This window comes from Tyto alba, unplaced genomic scaffold, assembly GCF_018691265.1.
Source record: "Tyto alba isolate M040663 unplaced genomic scaffold, T.alba_DEE_v4.0 Super-Scaffold_2, whole genome shotgun sequence".
NCBI lineage: Eukaryota > Metazoa > Chordata > Aves > Strigiformes > Tytonidae > Tyto > Tyto alba.
Window position 1 is genome coordinate 45,964,486 of NW_024881282.1, and position 21,618 is coordinate 45,986,103.

The 21,618-nt window shown below is 35.6% G+C and overlaps 1 protein-coding gene across 20 annotated transcripts in view; it reads left to right on the forward strand.

Annotated features, from left to right (window-relative positions):
* The window catches only part of PPFIA2 (PTPRF interacting protein alpha 2), a 349,964-nt gene that overhangs the window by 299,758 nt on the left and 28,588 nt on the right, over positions 1-21,618 (forward strand). For 16 of the 20 annotated variants that reach the window (XM_032999748.2, XM_032999750.2, XM_042792153.1 and 13 more), the window contains 7 exons: positions 3,288-3,423; positions 3,919-4,139; positions 5,617-5,854; positions 8,540-8,569; positions 9,448-9,578; positions 10,162-10,316; positions 14,972-15,065. In XM_032999748.2, coding sequence (XP_032855639.1) covers positions 3,288-3,423; positions 3,919-4,139; positions 5,617-5,854; positions 8,540-8,569; positions 9,448-9,578; positions 10,162-10,316; positions 14,972-15,065 — 1,005 coding nt within the window. The remainder of the gene's footprint in view (positions 1-3,287; positions 3,424-3,918; positions 4,140-5,616; positions 5,855-8,539; positions 8,570-9,447; positions 9,579-10,161; positions 10,317-14,971; positions 15,066-21,618) is intronic. The other 4 variants (XM_032999743.2, XM_042792156.1, XM_032999747.2 and 1 more) reach the window with 1 other exon arrangement.

Here is a 21,618-nt window from a genome sequence, read left to right on the forward strand (position 1 = left end):
GCTGAAACTCATCAGCATATTTATGATCATATTTATTTTTTCTATCAATTATATCTAATAATTATTTTTTTATTAGCAAGAAATAATTCATCATTGCTTAGTGTGTAGCATACGACCAGAGATCTTCTGCTAAAGATGAAGGCAGTATTTGGAGAGATCTGAAAATATCATAACAGGACATAAAACATTATGCCTCTTATTGGCAGAAGAGCAAGATGGGAACAATAGTGAGACAGATACCATAAAACAGTTACTAACAGCTGAAATTAATTTATAGTTCTATAAAGTTCTTCTTGCCCAAAAGTATCCCTCAAAATAAAATTGTTACTTTATTGATAATTTTGTGTCCTGTCCTGTTTTCCATAACAAGCAACATGTTAACTTTTAAAACCTGCTCGCCAAAGCTCATGGACCAAGATTAAATTTAGAGCACTGTAATCCTCTAAAGTTGTTATTCTTGGATATTTTTTTTTGCTTGTATCAGGTATTGTCTGTCCATTGTTTCCTCAGACATCTTGCTCAGTACCTGGAAATGGTTTCTCCCTCAACCTTTTACTATCTTTTGGAATAATATTTTTCTACACATGAGAAGCATAAATGGTTGAAATTCAAAATGTGATGCTTGTAACTTCAAATTTTGTTTTGAGAGTGTAAGTGTGACTACAGGCATACACAACATTTTTTTGAGTGTGCTTGCAAGGATGTAAACTGTCAAACTGCTGCAACAAACAGCAGAGATGGTTTTTGAAGCAGTCATCCTTAGTGAACAGCAGCCTTTCTTGCTGGGTAGATGAGTATCATTAGCTTGTGCTCTGTAAATAGGCGTGTGATTAGCCCTTGTCAAAGGGTTGTTTGAACTTGGTAAGATGTCTAAATGTCTTGGGAGTGCAGCAGGTTCCCCTAAAACATTCTCCTTCCCCTTCCATGACTTCACCTCAGGAAGCTACTAGCCCTCTCAGGAATTAGGGAGCAATTAACATTAAATACTTATTGTTCTCAGCCCATATTCAGTTCTGTATTTGCTGGAGTTTTGTTTTTGTTTTTGTTTTTGTTTTTTCAGCAGAATAATGAAGCTGGTCAGCAGATAAATATCTGCTGCCAGAGTCTGGAACCATTCCTTTTGTCCTGACAACTTGCTTCACAAATGCCAAATACTATCAATTATTGGAGCAAAGTTCTATTACAGCAAATACTATACACAGAAATTTTAAAACAGTCACTGCCCTAGCGGGTTAACTATATAACAGATGAGACACCTACAGACAAATAAACATACAAAAATCCTCAAATATTATTATCCAGTGCTGTAGATGAAGGGCTCAGGACATTTGTAGCCCAACTGTTGTCAAGTTTTCTTATTAATATAAGGACAAAAGTGAGTTTTAGAGAATTTTTTAAAAGGTAAAATCATAATTTTTCTAATATTATGGAAGTTTCTACCAGGCATGACAGGAAGTGTAAGAGAAGATAAAACTAGTGGTTGCTCAGAAAAAAATATTTATGATAGCAGCATGATCTCTGATGTATGCTTTACACGGAACCTAAGTTTTAAAACATCATTCAGTATCTGTGACATCTTAGTGTATCTGATTTGATTACTATGGCATATACTCACGTTTCAGGAATTCCAGTACCTCTTTTTAATTTGTTTTCTTATGGTATTTATTTTTTACAAAAGAAACTGTATTAGCACTTGAAATCCTTTCATTATTATTTTAGAATTGTCACAGCACTTATAATACCAGACAGTAATTACATTTTTTTCATACCATTCTGTCAAAGTAGCTTGTAGTAGAGGCTTTCATGTATTTCCATGATCTTTTTGTATTTCCCATTTATCAATAAAGAGGCACCACAGTTGTAATATTTTATCTTTCACTTTAACTTCAGTAAAGTGATGGTTGAAATCTGAGACTAATGCTTCAGTCTTCCAAGTATGAGTATGTTTTAATACAAATTAAGTTCTTCTCAAGGAAAATCAAGACATCTCTATGTTTAGAAGCAGACACAGAACTAGAGCCCAAGAAAACAGTCATGGTTACAGCCTGCACTTTTCAGCATAGATGTATGTGGTTTTCTGAATTATTTCCTTCATTTTGGGACACATACCTTCTCTTAGCTTGTTTTGAACAGCATTCCTTCCCAAGTGAGAGAAGTGTTTAAGAACAAAATTTATTTCTATATTGTTTCCCAAAACTGATTATTAACATCACTGTGAACCCTTTAAATTGTCTTTAGGTGATAGGTGATTGTAAAGATTTTTCCCAAGTTTAGGTAAAAAGAAAAGAAAAGGTACAACATTAAACTCTCATTTATACTACTTTTATATTACTCTTATAGATAAGGAAATGTCAAGTATATTTTAGGAGCTGCTACAAGCAAATACACAGTTGTCTTATTAGTATAGTACTTGTTACATTTACTGTTTCTACTATAATCATGCTATTCATATATTTTTATGTGGAGATTGCTTATGTGTCAAGAACTAGAGATTTTTCAGGTCTCCACTACTGTGGTTGAATGCTCAAATTGACACAGAGCCTTTGCTTTTCTGACTGGGCTATGCAGCCCGTGGTCAGGATGCTTCTGTTGTACCATGCAGGGAACTGTTTGTTACTGCTGCTGTTTAACCAAGGACAGAAAGGCCAAGGACCATTGTCTACAGCCAAGAAAAGGCATGCTGAAGTCATCACTGATATGCCTCACCACAGTGTCCCAGGATTTACCAGGACTACAGGAAAAATTGGGGGTTAAAACTCTCAGAGCATCATCAAATAAAGATGAATCATTTATAACTGATGTTATATATCACAGGGCGGTTCACTAGTATTTTCATGGTGTAGAGCACAGACTTACAGTAGGAAAGTGTTATAGATATCCTCACTCGTGAACATGTAACATGCTTACAGTAACCTCAGGCATACTTATTCAGGAGAGTAATAGAAGGAAAATATACAGGATAGTACATTCATCAGCCAGTTCTGTTAATTATCTCGAAATCTGCTTGTGTTTTCATGTTAAAGGTTTGGATGGTAAGTTTTACTATGCAAGTCCTTCATTTTGAAAAGCCAAAGGTTTTATTTGTTTGTTTTCTTCCGTAATTTTCTCATAATATGATTTCAGTTTTCACTTTTAAATTATATTTTGTAATGTGGTTTTGGTCATTTCTTATGTGATACATAATACATAGTTTAATAAAAAAAGAAAACTGTGTTCCTTGACTGAAGGTCATTGGATTGCTGCTGTTGTTATTACTATTACTCAGTCTTATGTGGTTCTTTCTATAGGCCTCACCTTGACACGTCAGCAGAGCTGAGGTACTCTGTGGGCTCACTGGTTGAGAGCCAGTCTGACTATCGGTCAACTAAAGTGATAAGGCGACCTCGAAGAGGCCGGATGGGAGTACGCAGAGATGAACCAAAGGTTAATCCCAATTTCTTCTCATATGTTCCCTGATAAGAGAATGTATTTCAGACTGTTAACCTTACAGTTTGTGTTTTCCAGAAAAAAAAAAAAAAAAAAAAACCAACAACCAACCGAAAAAAAAAAAAAAAAAAAAAAAAACATAAACCAAAACAACCCACCAAATGAGAAAACCTTTCCATACATGCTCAGGCAAGAGTACTGTTAAACTAAAATGAAGGCAAAAGAGATTGAAGTTCATACATCAAAGTTCAAGCATACTTAACTATCTATCTTTTCTGGGTATCTTTTTGTGCAAATTTCCTGATAGTAACTTTACACACCATTAACAATTATGTGAAAATACTTTACATCATCTGTGGTAATATTAATGGAGAATTAATCACTGAATAAGTATTCTTAAATGTTTGTTGCTTTCCTTTCCCACTTTGTAGAAGTTCAACTTTACAGTTGTTTTCCATAGAATAAGCCATATACATCCTAATTCCTGCTCAGGTAAAATCACTTGGAGATCACGAGTGGAATAGGACCCAGCAGATTGGTGTTTTGAGCAGTCATCCATTTGAAAGTGACACTGAAATGTCTGACATCGATGATGATGATAGAGAAACACTTTTCAGCTCAATGGACCTCCTGTCACCAAGTGGCCATTCCGATGCCCAGACACTGGCCATGATGCTTCAGGAGCAGCTAGATGCAATCAATAAAGAAATCAGGTATGTAGCCTGAAAATCTGTGATACACGTATGATTACAGCATCAAGCTTCCTATAGTGCAAGAGTTCAAGGACCATTCATAATAATTAGGAAACCACTTCTACATTTAAAGGATTGATGATGTGTCAGCTTTTCATAGGACAGTATTAATTGTGTGAAGATAGCAATGGCATCTTCATTTCCTAACCATATAAATTTCTTTCAAAAATGTTTTAAGTGAAGAACTGCTGGCCAGTTGAAGAGAAATATGTTAGAGAAGGCTAACAGAACAGATGTTACAGATCACTATTCATAGTCCTCTTTTCAAGGTCTTTTCCACTGTTCTGCATGACTCCACTTATTCAGTGATGACCTATCAGAAGTCTTTTATTTCAGTGCTCTTCATGATTTCTTCTGGTAATTATTCCTATGTTACATCCAATAAAAGCCATGTTTTCTGAGACATGGTTTTGATTTTCTGTGGAAGCATAGAATGTGATTTTTCATGCTTCAAGTCAGATTATAGTGCTTGGAAATAGGTGGTAAATTGAATGTATCTTAATAATTTCTGTGCAATTTAATGGAGTGATAGAGAATCCAATTACATATTTTAATTCAGTGGTTTTTATAAATGAAACCATATTTTAGGCTTAAAGCATTCCTACATGTTTTTCAGGAAAGGTAACTTTAAAAAAACTTGGTGTATGAAAACATCTTCTCATTAGTGACTTTTTCTCTAGAAGGATATGAAGGAGATGTTAATAAATGTATTAGTGACTCTCTGGTAATACTATAGACAGAAAGACTGTAGTTAGAAACATAAAACCAGATCACCTTTTGCCAGATCTCAGTCTTTCTCTGAGCAAGGTAACTTTAAAGGGAGAACTCTATTGGAATATTGGCTATGTATGTTCAAGAATCTTATATTTGTTGCTAACAAGAGAGATGTTTTAATAAAATTCACTTAAATACTCAGTGCTCTAGAAACAACTCATTTTTTCATCAACTTGTAGGGTTGAAATTAACAATTTGGTTTGTGTATTCTCTTCTTTTAATAATATGGATGATTTTAGCAATTCCACTCTTAAAGGCCCAATTTCATTTTACTTTAAATCTGTGTTCATGCTTTAGCAACAGAGAATCAGATGAAGCCAATTTAAGATTGGAATTAGTTTCCTATGGTAAATCGGATTGTTAAGCCCCCTCCCCTATACTGTCCTCTTTGCAAAGGGACCAAATTTCCTGAAATGTCATATGTCAAATTTTGTTGTTGGGCAGATTATTCAAAGAGTTTTCAAGGATGGAGGAATAAAGAAAAGGAATTTTATAATTTTAGAGATTAAAAAATACCCTTTTCAATATTATTTTAGAGTTGATCTATGATATTCATCTTTGTTTTTGTTTACTTTCAAATCTCATTTGGAAGGAAACGTTTTTTAGTTTTGCTTTTAGGGTATGCAGAGAGAAATACAACCACATTCTTCTTTTATTTAATAAGGTTAATCCAAGAAGAGAAAGAGTCGACAGAACTGCGTGCTGAAGAGATAGAGAACAGAGTGGCCAGTGTAAGTCTGGAAGGCTTAAATCTAGCCAGAGTCCACCAAGGTACATCCATTACTGGCTCGGTGACGGCATCATCACTTGCGAGCTCATCTCCTCCCAGCGGACACTCAACTCCTAAACTCACCCCTCGCAGTCCAGCCAGGGAGATGGATAGAATGGGGGTTATGACGCTGGTAAGAAACTGTGATGCCAGTTTTAGGCATGATATTTCTAGTATTAAATACTTCATCTTTTCACTGTATGAGTGGCTCATCTCTCTCATTCTTCATTCACGTCTTCATCATACATACAGATAGCAAATTCCCTAGAATATGGACATTTGGGTGGTTTTGGTTTGGTTATTGTGGTTTTGAGCATTGCATGATTCACCAGGGACATAATGATCTGAGGATCAAGGGCGTTTGGCACACAGGCAGTGGAATCAATAAGAAACAGAACTGACCACTGGAATCACTGTAATCAATTTGTGTGTGAAAAATGCTTACTAATGAAAAGCTCTAAAGTGATACAGTTATTGCACAGTAGTCTGTGGGGCTATTGCTGAGTTTAAACTACCAGGAAATGTGTGGAAGACTTTAAAACCTTCTACTACTTTGGATATATGATCATTGGGATGTACTTCTATATTTGGTATATCCTTTTATACTTTCAGCATTTTGTATGTATTCTTCATGACAGTATATCAAGCACTTGAAATAAATGCTCTGTTTTCCAATAATTAATTTAACTGATGTATTTCAACATTGCATGAAGTACACATAAATAGATACCAATCCCTCAAATTATCGTGCAAAACATTTCTAACATTAGTGTACTGTTGAGGACACATTCTGAAATGTCTGGTTTGAAAAGGGATTTGCAAAAAATTTTATGTTGGTCCTAGTCAAAAAGAAACAGTGCAACAGTCAAATGAAGGTAGTGTGTGTGTTGACATATCCACAATGTACAACTCTGATATCGATAAGAATGCAGACACAGGCTTCAGTGTTCAGTGTGGGCTATAAACCAGTCTGGAGCCCGGGTGAATTCATCCCTTTAAGCTCTAGGAGAGAATCAAGGCAGCCCATGCTGCTGATCTCTACATACGAGGAGGAGAATAGGGTATGTGTAACCTCATTTTTTATTTTATATTTGTCTGACAGTCATAATGTTACCAATGTCCCCTTGTGGTCCGTTCCTGGGAAGCAGCAGCACTGGTTCCCTGTGAAGCCCGTCAGGAGAAGGGAAATGAGCCTTGATCTCAATTAGAAAGCAGAAATTAACTCTTCTAGCCAAGAAGGTTGATAAGAACGGCTGGGAGTGGATCCTGGCTGTTCATTCTGCTGAGCTGGGAGTGGGGACTTTTGTCTACCATCATCTAGCTGAGTACTCCCTTTTCCTGGGAAGTGACAACTATTTGTATCCAGCTCTACCCCTCCCAGTTTAGGATGGTGTTTGCTGCCTTCTTGGGAACTAAAGGCAGCAGAGAGAAGGTCAGGGCTGGCAGTTGTGGCAGACTGCAGCACTGATTCTTTGCTGCCCCCAGTTCCCGCTGCTGAGCAGCAGAAATTAAGATGGTGGTGGTGCAGACCGTTGTGGAGGCAGTGGGTGTGCAGGCTGCCACTGTGCCACCTATTTCACCAAAGCAGCACCTTCCTAACCATGCAGTTTGTCTCCATTTCGCCAGCCGTTTAAACTAAGCAGTCTGGCTACAGATAAGTGTCAGTGGTTAAACTGACCTTCCAGCAGACACCTGCACTGCCTGGTTGCCTTGATTTGGACACAGGAGCTTTGGGTCAGTAGGTTCATTAGACTAAAATACAAAATGACAGCATAGCCTCTGCACTTCAGGTTGCCATGGCCTCACTGGCATCCAGCTCTAGCTGTGCTAAAGCTCAGATGGATGTGTCTGTATGAGTTGCAGCTGAACTCTTGACATATCATAAGCTGTAGGAGTAGCACCCCACTGCATGCTCAGCAGCATGGCCCACAGCTTTGCTCACCCTCATCAACCATTTCAGGACACTTCTGCCCTGCACTGATTCAGCAGGAGTTCAGTGTTGAATATCTCCTTACTGCCTGGGGACAGACACAACATTCTATCGGACATCCTTTAAGGGGAAGCTTTGAGTTGGGAAGAGTTCTGTAGCGCTCTAGTCTCTAGAGCCCAAACTGCCAAATAATCCTGTAGGGCTTGTCTGGAGAAGCAGTACTGCATGAGTTTCCATAGCTGAGGTTCATGCAGTATATAAATTCCGCAGAGCTTTCCTTGAATAAATGAGACATCTACCCAAAATATGAATGAAAAGTGGATTGAACAAGACACGTTCTAGTAGCCTTCTACTGCCAAATAATGCTGTGGTACAGAAGATGGGTGAATTTGTATCCATAGCCGGAAAATGCCAGTCACTTTAATATGGGATAACTGGAGAAAAAGATCCCTTCTTTAGACATGGTATTTGTTGATAATATTTTGTATTCATACTTGGTGAGACATCAATACATTTGTAATATTAGGTAAAATTAAAAAAAAAAAATAAGTAAAAAAAAAAAGCATTGGGGGTAGTGGAAAGATTTGTGTGAAAACCAAAAGGTGTTACTACAGACTTTCAATGTCCTATTCTTTGCTAAGCTTATGAAAATGAAAGAGATTGTAATTTTAGAAAAAATATGCTTTCCCAGAATTACATTTTTTTCAGGGGTTATCTTATGACATCAAGTGTATAATTGGTATATAGTATGAATAGTATTAAATTAATGAAATCTCCTCTACCCACTTCAGAATGCAAGAAGAGTGAAAGTTTGGCATTTTTTTATGCTCAAGTAAGATTTATTAATCATTCTTTTTTTGTTGTTGCTGCTTTTGTTACCAACCTAAGCCAAGCGACCTAAGGAAACATCGGAGAAAGGTATGATTCTGAGGGGTTTTTTAAGTTTGGGAGAGCACATTTATCATATTCCTCTGCTATTTAGATAACCAGGTTCCTTGTCAGCCACTGTATCCCCTCTGCTCCTTTATGTTCATTTCCTGAACATAATCACTTTAATACTAGTTGGAAAGTCTTGAAGGGGTCACAGCTAAGCTACAGAATTAAGGCCCACCAGTGACACCTTGGAGTAGTAGCCTCTACAGCACAAACTTACAGGAAACAGTTGGGAGAAAAAAATGTGTGGCCACAGAAGAATTACCTTCAAATGTATTTTGGCCATTCTTCTTGCTGGAGGAACCAGAGTCAGATTACTTGAAATCTTCTGGAGCAATATAAAGTTATTTACAGTACTGGCACTGAATATGGGGTTTATCTTTACATGAGAGGAGATGGTATTTAAGATAAACCATTATGCGCTGTGACAAAATTCCATTTTGTTCACATTTATTTTCAAGCATTCTGACCATTCTGTTAACAAGATATGGAGAGAGTGGTCCTGTTTCTGTCTGTATTTACCTTCTCCCTTACATCCCTAAGAAGCTTTGTTTACATGAATAATCCTTTTTAATTCAAGAGACCTGCTCATGTTTCGATCTTTACTGGATCAATCTGGCATAAAAGGAATTAATTTCTTCTCCAAGTATAATCTCTTTTCTTTCAAATATGTACTTTAAATTGCCATATTTAGGTAATTGCTCTTTCCCTATAGCCTCTTTCAAAACTAAGAATCCTTACAATTTGCTCAAAAAATTGCACTTGAAACCATACATGCTTCAGTTCACTTGACAAATTCATACAGCATATGTTGAAACTTTCTTGAAAAGCTTATCTCTCTCAATGGAATCTCTCTCCCTCAGATTGCAGTAGTTGAAGAAGATGGGCGTGAAGATAAAGCCACAATCAAATGTGAAACTTCTCCTCCTCCAACACCCAGAGCTATCAGAATGACTCATACCCTTCCTTCTTCATACCACAATGACGCCAGAAGGTAAGATGTTTGTAACATTAATTGTTTCTTCACAGTTTTACCATGTATTATTCTTTTAAAATCATGTTGCTGTTTAAATATTCCAAAATGACCTAATTTCTTCCTGTTTCTTCTTGGCAATTGTTTTCCCTGCCATGAAAGAGAAAGCCTTACCTTTTGTCTCTTGCATGACCCTGAGAACATTTTTCAGTGCTAAAATACATGCTGGATATTTCTGTTTTGAGGTACAGTTTTGAGCACTACTAGAAGTAGCAATACTGCAAATCCTAGGAAGACAGCAGCCTGATTTCTGTATTTTTCAATTGCTTTTAACAAATGAAAAAGATATATTTATTTTCAGCCTTCTTTTTTTAATGAGATCCAATCAGCCTGACGGAGAAAATGTGATCTTGTATTGCTCTACATGTTGCTAAATCATTTAAAGAAGATGATGTGATTGTTTCACTTATTGGGAGATCATTGCTAAATTACCTATTAATTTGCTTGCAGAGCTACTCAGAAGAAAGTAAAAAAAAAAAAAAAAAAAACCCAGACAAAAACCTGCAAATGTAATTTATTCCATTTCTTTATTATCATTTTGTAGTAGTTTGCCTGCTTCATTGGAGCCAGAAAGCATTGGTCTTGGCAGTGTCAATAGCAGCCAGGACTCCCTGCACAAAGCTCCCAAGAAGAAAGGAATCAAGTCTTCAATAGGACGTTTGTTTGGTAAAAAAGAGAAGGCTCGACTTGGACAGCTCAGTAAGGAATTAGTGTTAACAAGCTAAGGTTGCCATTTCACAGTCATTTTCCCATTTTTAATTTTGCTTCTTTCCAGTTTCCCATTAAACTTCATTGCTATCAGCAATTATATTTGTCGGGAGTTTGCTCTGACTATTACACAAATGAAAGGAGATTTCTGGCACAAATTAATAGTCACCCTCTTCACCAAACCTTCTGCTTCAATAGTCTCTTGAATTAGGGTAAACGTGCTAACTGTATTCTCAAATAACCAAAGTAAAGAGGAGGTGAGAAAGTAGTAGTAAGTAATAAGCCACCATAAGGTGTGCAACTGTGTGATATGGAAGGTCCTTGCAAGTGAGTGTAGTTGCTTTTAAGATTTCAGTTTGTCAATAGATGTCTCCTAGTGCCTGTAACTCGGTATTCTTGACATACTTTTTCAATTAGTTATGGTTCTCAAGGCTGTGCTTTGTTTTCTTCCTACTTCTGCCATTTTCCCTTGCTAAGACCTTAGTCCAGTTCATTCCTGGTAAAGCTTTTCCTCTGTGATATTCTTCCGTAGGATATGTCTACAAGACATGCAAAAAAACAGAAGAAAAAGAAAAAATCAGTCATAGCATAACTTTATTTAACTACCTTAGGTAGCATAAGCAATGGAAGGTGAAGGAACAGTCTTCAGCAAAGCCTTATAGGCTGCATGCCCAGACGAGCAACTACATCTTTAGCTGTGTTCTATATTGCCAAGCTATCTGATTTAGCTACATTAGGTTTAGTATATATACACACGTGCCAACACAGCCATCAAATTGGAATAGATGTGTCAGTAAAGTAGAAATACTATCTCTTCCCTAGTTACAAAGATGTCACATAGTACGAATTTGTAAGGCACTAAATTTTTACTGCCATGGTGACCACATAACATGTGTAAAAGAAATTTAAGGGTTTGCAGTAACTGTAAATGCTTAAGCAATATGTAAGCCTGAAATTGAAAAAATATATTAGTATTAAAGCATGTCCTTATCACAACTAACAAACCCATCAGTAAAATAGTACAGACTAAAATAAGGTAATATTAAGGTCAAAATATCAGAGTAAAATAAAATAACTGGGCATTCTCCATTTATATGACAACCTTTCTCCTCTCTGCCTCTGAGAACTTTGTGTTCTTGAAAAAAATAACTAATTTCTAATCTCAATTTAAATTTCCATTTGTCTCACTATGGGAAGAATAAAACTGATTTATTCAATCTTTTTCATAGCTTAATGTATTTCAGAATATATTAAATGAGTCTCTCAAATACACCTGCATGTCACCATCTGTACTGATGGAGAATTTTATAACTTTAGACTGCATTATTAATTCACATTTACATTCCATAAAAACAATTTCATTGATACTGATGGATTATGCATAATAATCTATGATTTCACAGTAATTCAGGAACGTAGAGGACAAAGTTGTAATATATATGTTAGTCCTCCCTGCAGTTCCTTGCAATGTGGAACAAAAAATAAAATAACAATTTCAGATTCTCTCAGGAGCAATGTAATCTGGCAATAGGTTAATTTCTTAATAATATCCACTGTGATTAATAAGACATATGTATAATTGGATAAAGCCTATTTATTATTCCCAACACTAGCTCATGAAATTGCAAAAAGATATTAGTGAAGATTTGCAATTAAATTAAATTTTTACAGCTTCCATCCTTTAGCTGAACAGCAAAAATTTCTGCACATTTTAATTAAGCAAACTAGGTTTACAAGAGTGTACAAAAATAACAACAGGACTCTTAAATGACAAAAAAGTACGAGCAAAATATCTTTAGTAATTGAAACAACATTGAGCAGTTGAATTATGGAGTAGTTTTTCCTCATCTTAATTTTAAAATACGAAAAGAGAGACAAATATTGAGTAGCAGTTACCATTCAATGGCAGTACTTTAAAGACAAAACAAAATTTTTAAAATAGCAGTCATGGTAGTACTCAAATCAATTCCATGACAGCTACATTATCTGTGCAGCTATATAATTAATAGTTCTATTTATTGGGAAATACTATATCACAGAAATCTACATAGTAAGTCCTATCATTACTGCACTGTAGTATATTTGTATAGCTTTCATAACTTAAATTTATAATGCGAAATCAATAAAAGAATCTCATTTAGTTCCTATGTTAAATTCAACATTCTAATTTGATATAGTTACATAATACTTATATTTTTGAATATGGAAAATACTTTTTATTCAATAGCACATCAAATACTGAATATGTAATCAACATAATTTTGAGCCTCAGAAACATTAATTTTGTTTTTTTATATGCATATTTGCACATGCACATAATTACGCTTAAAGGAGCACTTCAAAAGTTCATGTCAATGCAGAGGAATTGGGGATCTCAGTGATATATATTGTAAGTGCACCTAACACTTCTGTAATTAATTCTGTAATATCTCTAAAATCACATGTAATATACATTCATATTTAAGAAGCAATATTGGAACCTCCAGAGTTTTATCACTAACTTCAGCAGAGCCAGGCTCTCAACCAAAAGATTTCCTTGCTCTGCAAAAGTCTGAAATTACTAGTTTTCAACTGCTAAACATGCCAGAGTTTTGTTATTTTATAATTTGCTACTATTACCATCCTTGCTAAACCATTCACGTTACTGTTCAAAGGCAAATTCATGCCTTAGGAGATCTTCATGAGAATCAAGATTCAAGATTTCTAGATTCTTTAATATTTCTTTTAATTATTGGCGAAGGGAAAAGGAATGTTATAGGGAGCATCAGTGCCTTTTGTTTATTTATTTGATTTAAAATGTATCCAGTTTTCTCTCACTTGGGGAATACCACACTAGACATTGGTGTATTCTTCACATGCCACAGTTTAAATGTTATGGTCCCTAAAACAAACAATACATTGCAGGGATTTTTAGCCCTGCCCAGGCAAACTGATCTATATGGTGTATGCTGAAGTCAGCTTGTTAGGATATATTTATCACAGCCATCTGCATGACTAAGACACTGACAGGCACAGTCACCACATCCAATGCAATGTACCCTGGGTTATTCAAAGGGCCAGATGTGTTTGTCTTTTGGTGAAGTCAGTTATGCCAAGAATACTTTCTAATCTGCGACAAACCCTCATTGGACTGCACTCTTACCATCTCTCACATAGTGGAAGCTGCTCTCTCAGATATTGATACAGCAGTTTGTTAAATTAAAAATTCACTTTAGAGTCAGCAAGAAGCTTTTCATGAGCTATTCTGTAAAACTTTTAAAGGCAGATGAAGTAAAGCACTCTGTGTTCATGTTTTCTGCATTCGTGATTGGAGGCATCATTCTCACCATGAGACTTGTACAAGTAGTGTCCTCTTCAATAAAGAAAAATTCTGTCTAGAGAAGCAGGAGCATTAAAACTATACCTGCTTTGAAAGGACAGCTTAAAACCAGGCTTTTCTAAGTTAACATCATAAACATGATACAGCAGTAGGTTTTGTTCTCACTTGATGTGCATGCAGATGTGACTTGTAAAAGGCTGTGATACTTTTGCACTAAATAACATTTACACAATATTTTATGGTTAAAATCAAATAATTGGAATAGTAATCTTCTGACTTACACTGCGCTTAATTATGCCAGTGTTCACTCTACAATTGTTCACTATCCATTAGCTGAGAAATAAGAAGTTGCCATTGCCAAATGGAGTCAAACACTAACATTTACTGTACCGTTGTCTTCCTTCTTGTGCCAGTTACACACCTGAATATCAGCACAGGAGGAAAGCAGCCTTCAGAAAAGTGCTGCAGCGCCTCTGTCTGCACACATATGTGGGTAAATGAGAGGACAGGGTGGAGCCAGGAGACTGTGCTAACAGCTCCATGAGAAGGTCCCTTCTTCCTTGAATCCAGGAAGCCATAAAGTCAGAGCATCTTTCCACTTCTGAGCTGGGAAATTCACATTAGCAGATATATTTTACAATCAGCACAGATCATGCAATACCAGTGGTGTCCTTAGTTTACAATACGATCTTACTTTGGTCTAGGTGTCCTTGCTTACTGAAAGCTTCCCTTGTCACTCTGTGCAAGTTATTCTAGTTTCCATGACTTTGACAGGAATTAGGTGCCTACAAGAGACCTCCAGGGACACCTAGGAGGCTTTCTATTTCTCTGACAGATTCTTTGTGTCGTCTCTAGTTTAGGAGTTTGCAGGGATAATGACATCAAAGACTCTAAGACTTCATGAGAGCAAAATGAGGACTTTAATATTACAACAGTAAGTGATGCTGTATTATGTCAATAATAATGAGAGTTTTTGAGAAGGCACTTTGATTTCTACATTTCCCCACAAAGAATAAAAAATGGTGAGGTCATTGCTTACGTAGAACTATGAGACTGAGCCTTGGGAGGCAAAGGAGATCAGGGTGCTCTTCTCATACATTTCTGCTGAACACAATGAGGAAGAAACAATTTTTACCCCTACTTCTACTCTTTTCCATGTAGTAAATGCTTGCCAGAATTTACAAACACCAGATGTCATGGTTTAAGGAAACCAACATAGATGATGGTGGTGGGTGGGAGGGGAATTGAAGGGTTGAGGAGGGGAACAAGTGGGAAAGAGCTATGGGAAAATACGGTGTGGTTTGGTTTGCTTTGATTTGTTTTCCAGGAGGTTACATGGAAACAGAGGCAGCAGCTCAGGAATCTCTGGGGTTAGGCAAACTTGGAACCCAAGCAGAAAAGGACCGAAGACTAAAGAAAAAGTGAGTGCCTGTTTCATGTGGCTTTCATTTGCTCAAACTTGAATCAAATCTCAGTTTTTACGTTGATTTTAGACAGACATATAGTGAGAAGCAAGACCATCTACTATGGCTGTTTACCACTTAGAATGGTTTTTTCCAGTGTAAAAGTTTTTAAAGCTGCCTATAAAATATAGGGGAAAATATTTAGAATCTGCCAATTGTACAGTAGTGTTTCATTTGCGAAAGAACATAAGTTTATGAGAAAGAGATATTTTCTATTTCACATTGACATTAATTCTGTGCCATTTGCCTTCTGCGCAATTCTTAAAAAATAGGCAGGCATTTAATGACTCACTACATAGTTTTTCAGAAGGGAGAAAGAGATTTTTTGTATTATGTATTGAACAGATGATTATTTCTGTCTATAGAAGTCAAAGGCTCCCCATAAAGCCTAGCAGATTCACTTTCTTTTTGCCTGTCAGCAGTGGCAACCTAGCTTTTTGTTTGCATAAATTATATAATAATTTAATTCCGTCTTTGCACCTCCTTGTAAAACCAGTACACTGACTCATAGCAGCTGCCAAGAGCTAAGGAGAACTAGTAAAACAAATCTACAAACACAAAAGAAACCTCTTGGCATCATCGCAGTTCCAGTGTAATTAGAGGCTGCCAGAGAAAAAAATATAGTACTTAAAAATGGCTTTGAAAATTAATTCTGTAAACAAACAGGTTTATTTTTCATCCATAACTATTAATTTTAGTGTTATTATTTGGATTCTGAAAGCCTCATTTTTAAAATTTCTAGGGTTTTCAGGTTTCTTTCAGTCTTTTAATATTCCTTTGTAAAGTTTCAAGAGAATTTCTGACTCTAATCCAAAGAATCTGGGGACAATGTTTCAGCTTCTCTTTAATCAGTACTTTGATATCAAACTTCTGATGAAATGTAACTTTAAATGTGCACATCCATGTAATGTACATATGTAAGTGTTCCATTTAATCAGCATCAATTTAGCAATTAAAGATCGAGAAGCAGTCATTGTGCTAGCTGGGAGAGAACATTTTAAATTCAATTAAGAAACTCACAATAGCATTCACAGGGATATTGCAGTTGATGAGTCTTGTCCCTATATTTCTTATCTATACATTTTTATCACTCATTATTCATTTAGAAATACATGGATGTAAAGAGTATATTACTATGCTTTTTTACTAAATCTAGAAAGCAACTTTGAGACCATCATTACCATTTGTAAAGAATATAATTGAATTTTCAGCAGCCTATTTTTTGCAATCCCTATTTGTCTTCCAGCTCTGAGGTCTGAAGGTACCACAGTATTGAAATCACACTGTAGGGGTGAATGTGTTTACTTTGCTCACTTTCTCATATGTTAGTTCCTTAAACTGGATAAAATAATGTAAGACTTGACACATACTACTGCATACATGACATGACTACTTCATATATGACAGTGGCTACCAAGTTTTCAGTCTGAAAAGAGTAGATGTGCAGGTAATCTGTTATTATACTTCTGTCTAATCTCACACAATTAGACTTTCCCACGCTTTCTGCTTTTCAAGTCTTTATTTTCCTCCTGTGTCTGTCTGCCCTTGGTTCTTTACAGATTAGATATAATCAAAACTCTCTCTGGTGGAAGGAAAAGAATCTTTCCCGTATGGCTATGTCTGTTCATCTAGTCTGAACTGTACAATATTTATCTTAGGTATATGTTATATACGTATGTCATGAAGACTTATTTTTTTCCTCATTCCTTTAGATTTGTCTGTCTTCATAGCTACTCACTTTGGAATCCTTACAACTGCTTTTAAGATTCCTCTTAAATTACTATCAGAGAAAAGTTAACATACGTTACTAGTTTATATATATATATGATATAGTTGTAAAGTAACTGTAATATGGGAAAAATGTAATATTTATGTTAGAGATAATTCATTAGAATCTCATGTATATGATAGTCATTAGGGTGCAAAGCTATCAATAGGGTGTAATAGAATTAGCAAATCCTTGTAAAAAATGGTCAGGTATTTGTATGTCTTACCTTGGAAAGTATTAAGTTGAAATAGTCCAGAAAATAATTTAAATTAAAGGCTTGTCTCAGTAGGCCAGATTCCTTTTTGCCAACACTTAACAATGTGTAACTCCCTCTCAAAGTAGAGCTTTCAGATACATATAGTAGCTGCAAGATTACTGACCTGGATAGTGCAAATGAGAATACTACACTGTGTAACATTAAGGATGATAGTAATGTGTATGAGGTCTTTATAAGATGTACTAAGAGAAATCTGAGAATCATTTGCTATCTCATAATGTAGCAGTAGGATTTGTCCAAGCATTTTTTTTTCATTTTATTTTATTTTATTTTATTTTATTTTATTTTATTTTATTTTATTTTATTTTATTTTATTTTATTTTATTTTATTTTATTTTTTAACTGCTAAACAGGCCCTACAAACGCTGCAGAGACAGTGATCCCAGTCTCTGGAACAGAGAGAGCAGATCACATTGTAAGGATTTCTATGGCTAGTTTAGATTAGGATATAAAATCCCAATAGAACTGGGCCCACCAGAAGGATAGTTAGTGTATAGGCTAAAACAGAGAAACATTCCATTCTATTAAGTTTTGGGCCTGGGAGAGCTTGCTTTCTGCTGGCTTTGTCACTTCCTTAGGGGAAAAACAAACCAAAACAGTGATCCCAGAGCCAATTCCCTTTGATGTAAAGCAGGAATAATACCACAGACTGAACTTGTGTTTCTCTACTACACACATGAGTAAAGTGAAATGGCTTTCAGCCCCTTTAACAGCTTGCTGAACTTTTCTTTCAGTTCAGTGGTAGTTCTGGTGCAGGAAAGCAAGGATTCTCCCTTTGACCTGAAACCGGAGGTCTGATTCATCACTGTGATCAACATTCTCACAATACTCATTAACCTCACCAGAGTTTGCAGTTAGCTTTGTGTTAGTAAATTAAAAGTGAGTAGAAGTTATTATTAAAGGATGGATTCCTGTTAAAATGTTATCCGTGGTATTTCTTTCAGTTGAAGTAATCTGTCAATTTTTATGTTCTCAATTTCATCAGTAATTCAGCAGGGATGCCCCTACCCCAGGGATGAAGCAGCATGATGTTTCAAATTGTCAGCTGCTGCAGCCAGTAGGTACTAATGGTCCAGCAGGTCTCCTGGCCACCTGCTTCATGAGTAGCAAGCACGTGCATTGGCCCTGCTCTGGCCTTGTGGAGTTACAAACATGCTGCAGTGTGTTATACTGTTTTAGCACAATTTACATGCATAGAATAGATTACTGAGTAATGCATTTCACTCTGGAAAGTTTCATGAGAGAATATGATAATTCTGGAGACGGGTTCTCTCTCTGGTGATTACATTGACATTAACCTAAATTTCAAAGTTTTTCTGCTTCTTGCTTAGAAGATGCTATTTAGATGTAAAATTTCTTTCAATTTCAGTTGACTACTTAGGCATCATTAAAATGCAATTAACAGTTTGTCTTAATGATATGCCAGACATTTATAAACCTCAAACAAGAGTCTCTACTAATCTAACATTTGGTTATTACAGGAGTGATGTCAAATCAACCTTACCCACAGACCTCACTGGTGGCAAATACAGCTCTAAAGAGTGTTTGTCTTTCAAAGTGCAGTATAGCTCTGAGTGCTAGTAATATATATCCTTTTCAAATGTAATGTTTGATTTGATCTGCAGCAATATGAAATGTTGCAGCAAGTATCTGCCTGAAGAAGGAAGCATGCTGAAGACAGTCAAGACATATTTCTCCTGTGTTGCATAAAAGTATATAATAATTGATCACAATCACTGATATATCTCACAGGATGTGTTTATTTCATCCTGTGCAAGACACCAACATAAGACAAGCTTTGAGAGACATTCAAATGTTCTGTAGTCCTAGGTTGCCACACGGAGGTGGATTTGACCTTGTGCATGCTGCTAGTGCAGTTTGAGATTGGCCTATGCCATCGCTTCTTCAGCAATCCCAAATACAAAGTATCTCCATAGAAAAAAAAAAAAAAAATCACATGCAAGTCAGGTAGCCTGGATCATGCTGACAAGATTCCAGCCCAGAACCTGATAAACTCCTCAGTTTATTACTATACGCATTCGAATAACAATTACTTACCTCATAGCTGATGAAATAACTACACTGTATCATAATGCTACCACTCCTAGTCATCTGGCAGTGTTAGGATGAGTCAAGAGCAGACCTTTTGCTTCACTTTTTTCTTAAATTTTTTTTTAAATTTGTTTCTGAACAAGAATTTATTAATTCCACATTTCCAAAATGTGCTTAAGATGTGAAGTTTATATTTTCCAAGGAAAATCAAAGTAAACCATTCTTTCCTAAGAACCTGTTATGGTGAGATTTACTCCACTGGTACCAGTTTTTGTTTGCCAGATATACCCCTTCAAGTGGATTGCAGAAAAGCCTTGATATGCCAGGACATGTACATATGTTTACATGCATGAATAAAGACTTGTAAAATCAAGTAATAAGTAATAAAATCAAGACCTAAGTAGTAATTATATGTAAAATTACAGTGTAAAAAAGAAATTCTTAGTATTCATAGCCTTATAATTAATCTTGCAGAGAGTATTTCAATGCTGTTAAGTCTCAGCTGACTACAGTGATGTACATATTAAACATCAGTAGCTTCCACATGAACAGAAGAGTGTGTTTATTAATTGGCTCGTCTTCCTTTCTACCTAGAAAAAAAAAAAAAATTGTTGATATTTTCCTTTGATAAATTTGACAAATTCCTAATAATGGTTCAGTCCTTTTGTTGGTTTTCATTTGTATATATCCTTCAAAAATTGGGAGATGATAGAGAGAAGTCACAAAAAATAGGCCTTGTGTTATGATCATCCATATTTAAATAAAATTAGTAAAAGAAAACAGAACACTGGGAGTTCCATTTTTTACAGAGAAATCTAAGTTTTAGAACCCTGTCAACAGGCTACTTGAAAAAATGTCTAGGTAGACCTTTTTCTGGAGTAAGAGTTTGAAACACTAGTTATCATTTAGTTCCTTCTGAATCCACACAATGCCCCTTTAATTGGGTTTTATGTGTGCAACTGCAATTAGAATTTGACATGGTATATTTGTGACTACAAGTAGCTGTTTCTAATGATTTTCTTAATTACATGCATTTTTTAAAAATTAATCCAATTGGATTAAAGTCTTTTTCTGTGCCATCCATCTAATGTTCCTGTATACTTAATGCTTATTAAACAGCATTATATCCTAAATGTACATGATTTATTTTTTTACAGTAGCTCTTAAGAATATGATGCCTATCTCCCCCAATCTTTTATTTACTGAATCTTCAGGCAAATTCAAGTTTTGCATTTAATTTATTTGCTTCCTACCTCATCTGTGAGAAATTACTTGATATTGTTAGAAGCTATCAGACTGACCTTTAGTTCTTCCTCCCTTTCTAGCAAAAAATACTACGTTCATTAGCTATTATTTTTTATTTTCTCGTTCCAGTGGAGGAATAAGAGGTATTTCAGTGTTCTCATATGCAGTTTAGGATTGTGTGCTGTGTCCACCATGGTTTTCTCTTGGCTGGATTGGTATCTAATACTTGAGACATTCATAAAGATTAATTTCCTTTTTAAACTTAATTCCTTTAGCAAATATTTTTAATGCTTACTGGAAGACTCTTTCAAATCATTAGTCAATCAAAGCTTTTGCAGGGTTAAAAATGTATCTTGCTATTACATTAGATACTTGGATCCTTTTTAGCATTACAAATGTAAGTATATATGGGTGTTTATCTTGCAGAGGATTATTAAACCTTACTCAGATTATTCTGAGGATGAAAAAATTGATACAGCATATTTTATTCCATATCTAACGCATATATTTTTAAAAATACTGTATTTTTAAAAGTAATATTTTTATCCTTTGTCTTTTTTATTCTTTTCCTCATAAAAGATAAGGATATTTGTAACAACAAGTTGCAAGTTTTTAATCAAACAAAAACAGAACAAAGCCCCAGTCCCTGCCTTATCTACACATATAGGCCTATCTATTGTAATTTGGGATTTCTGGATAAATATAAGCATCTACCCTCATGGATGCAGCTGTCTCTCTAAATGATGATCTCCAGCAGACGCAACTATCCTGTCAGATTAACTGTAGAATCAGGGTTTAAGGGATGGATGGATAAAACACAGCATGGGAAAATAATTCTACATAACTTTTAGTTTAATATATGTCTAAGGGAAATCGTTGTGTTGCTTCAATAAAATGGTGATAAAATTGTTGTCTATGCAAAAGTGAAAGGTAGAATTTAAAGATCCATTATTTTCTGATGTATTTTATTATTCTGCAGACAAGTTGCTCAGGAGGTGAAGGAATGTCCCTTAAGCCTCTGCTTCTATAGTGGGGGAGACTGAAACAGCCTTCAGGTCCCATAAATTATCCCCAAGCGACTGCAAACTGCCAACTCATTAAAACTGCCACAAAATTACTTGCATTGCAATTAATTCCCCTGTTTATTTCTTTCTGCCCATACTCACATG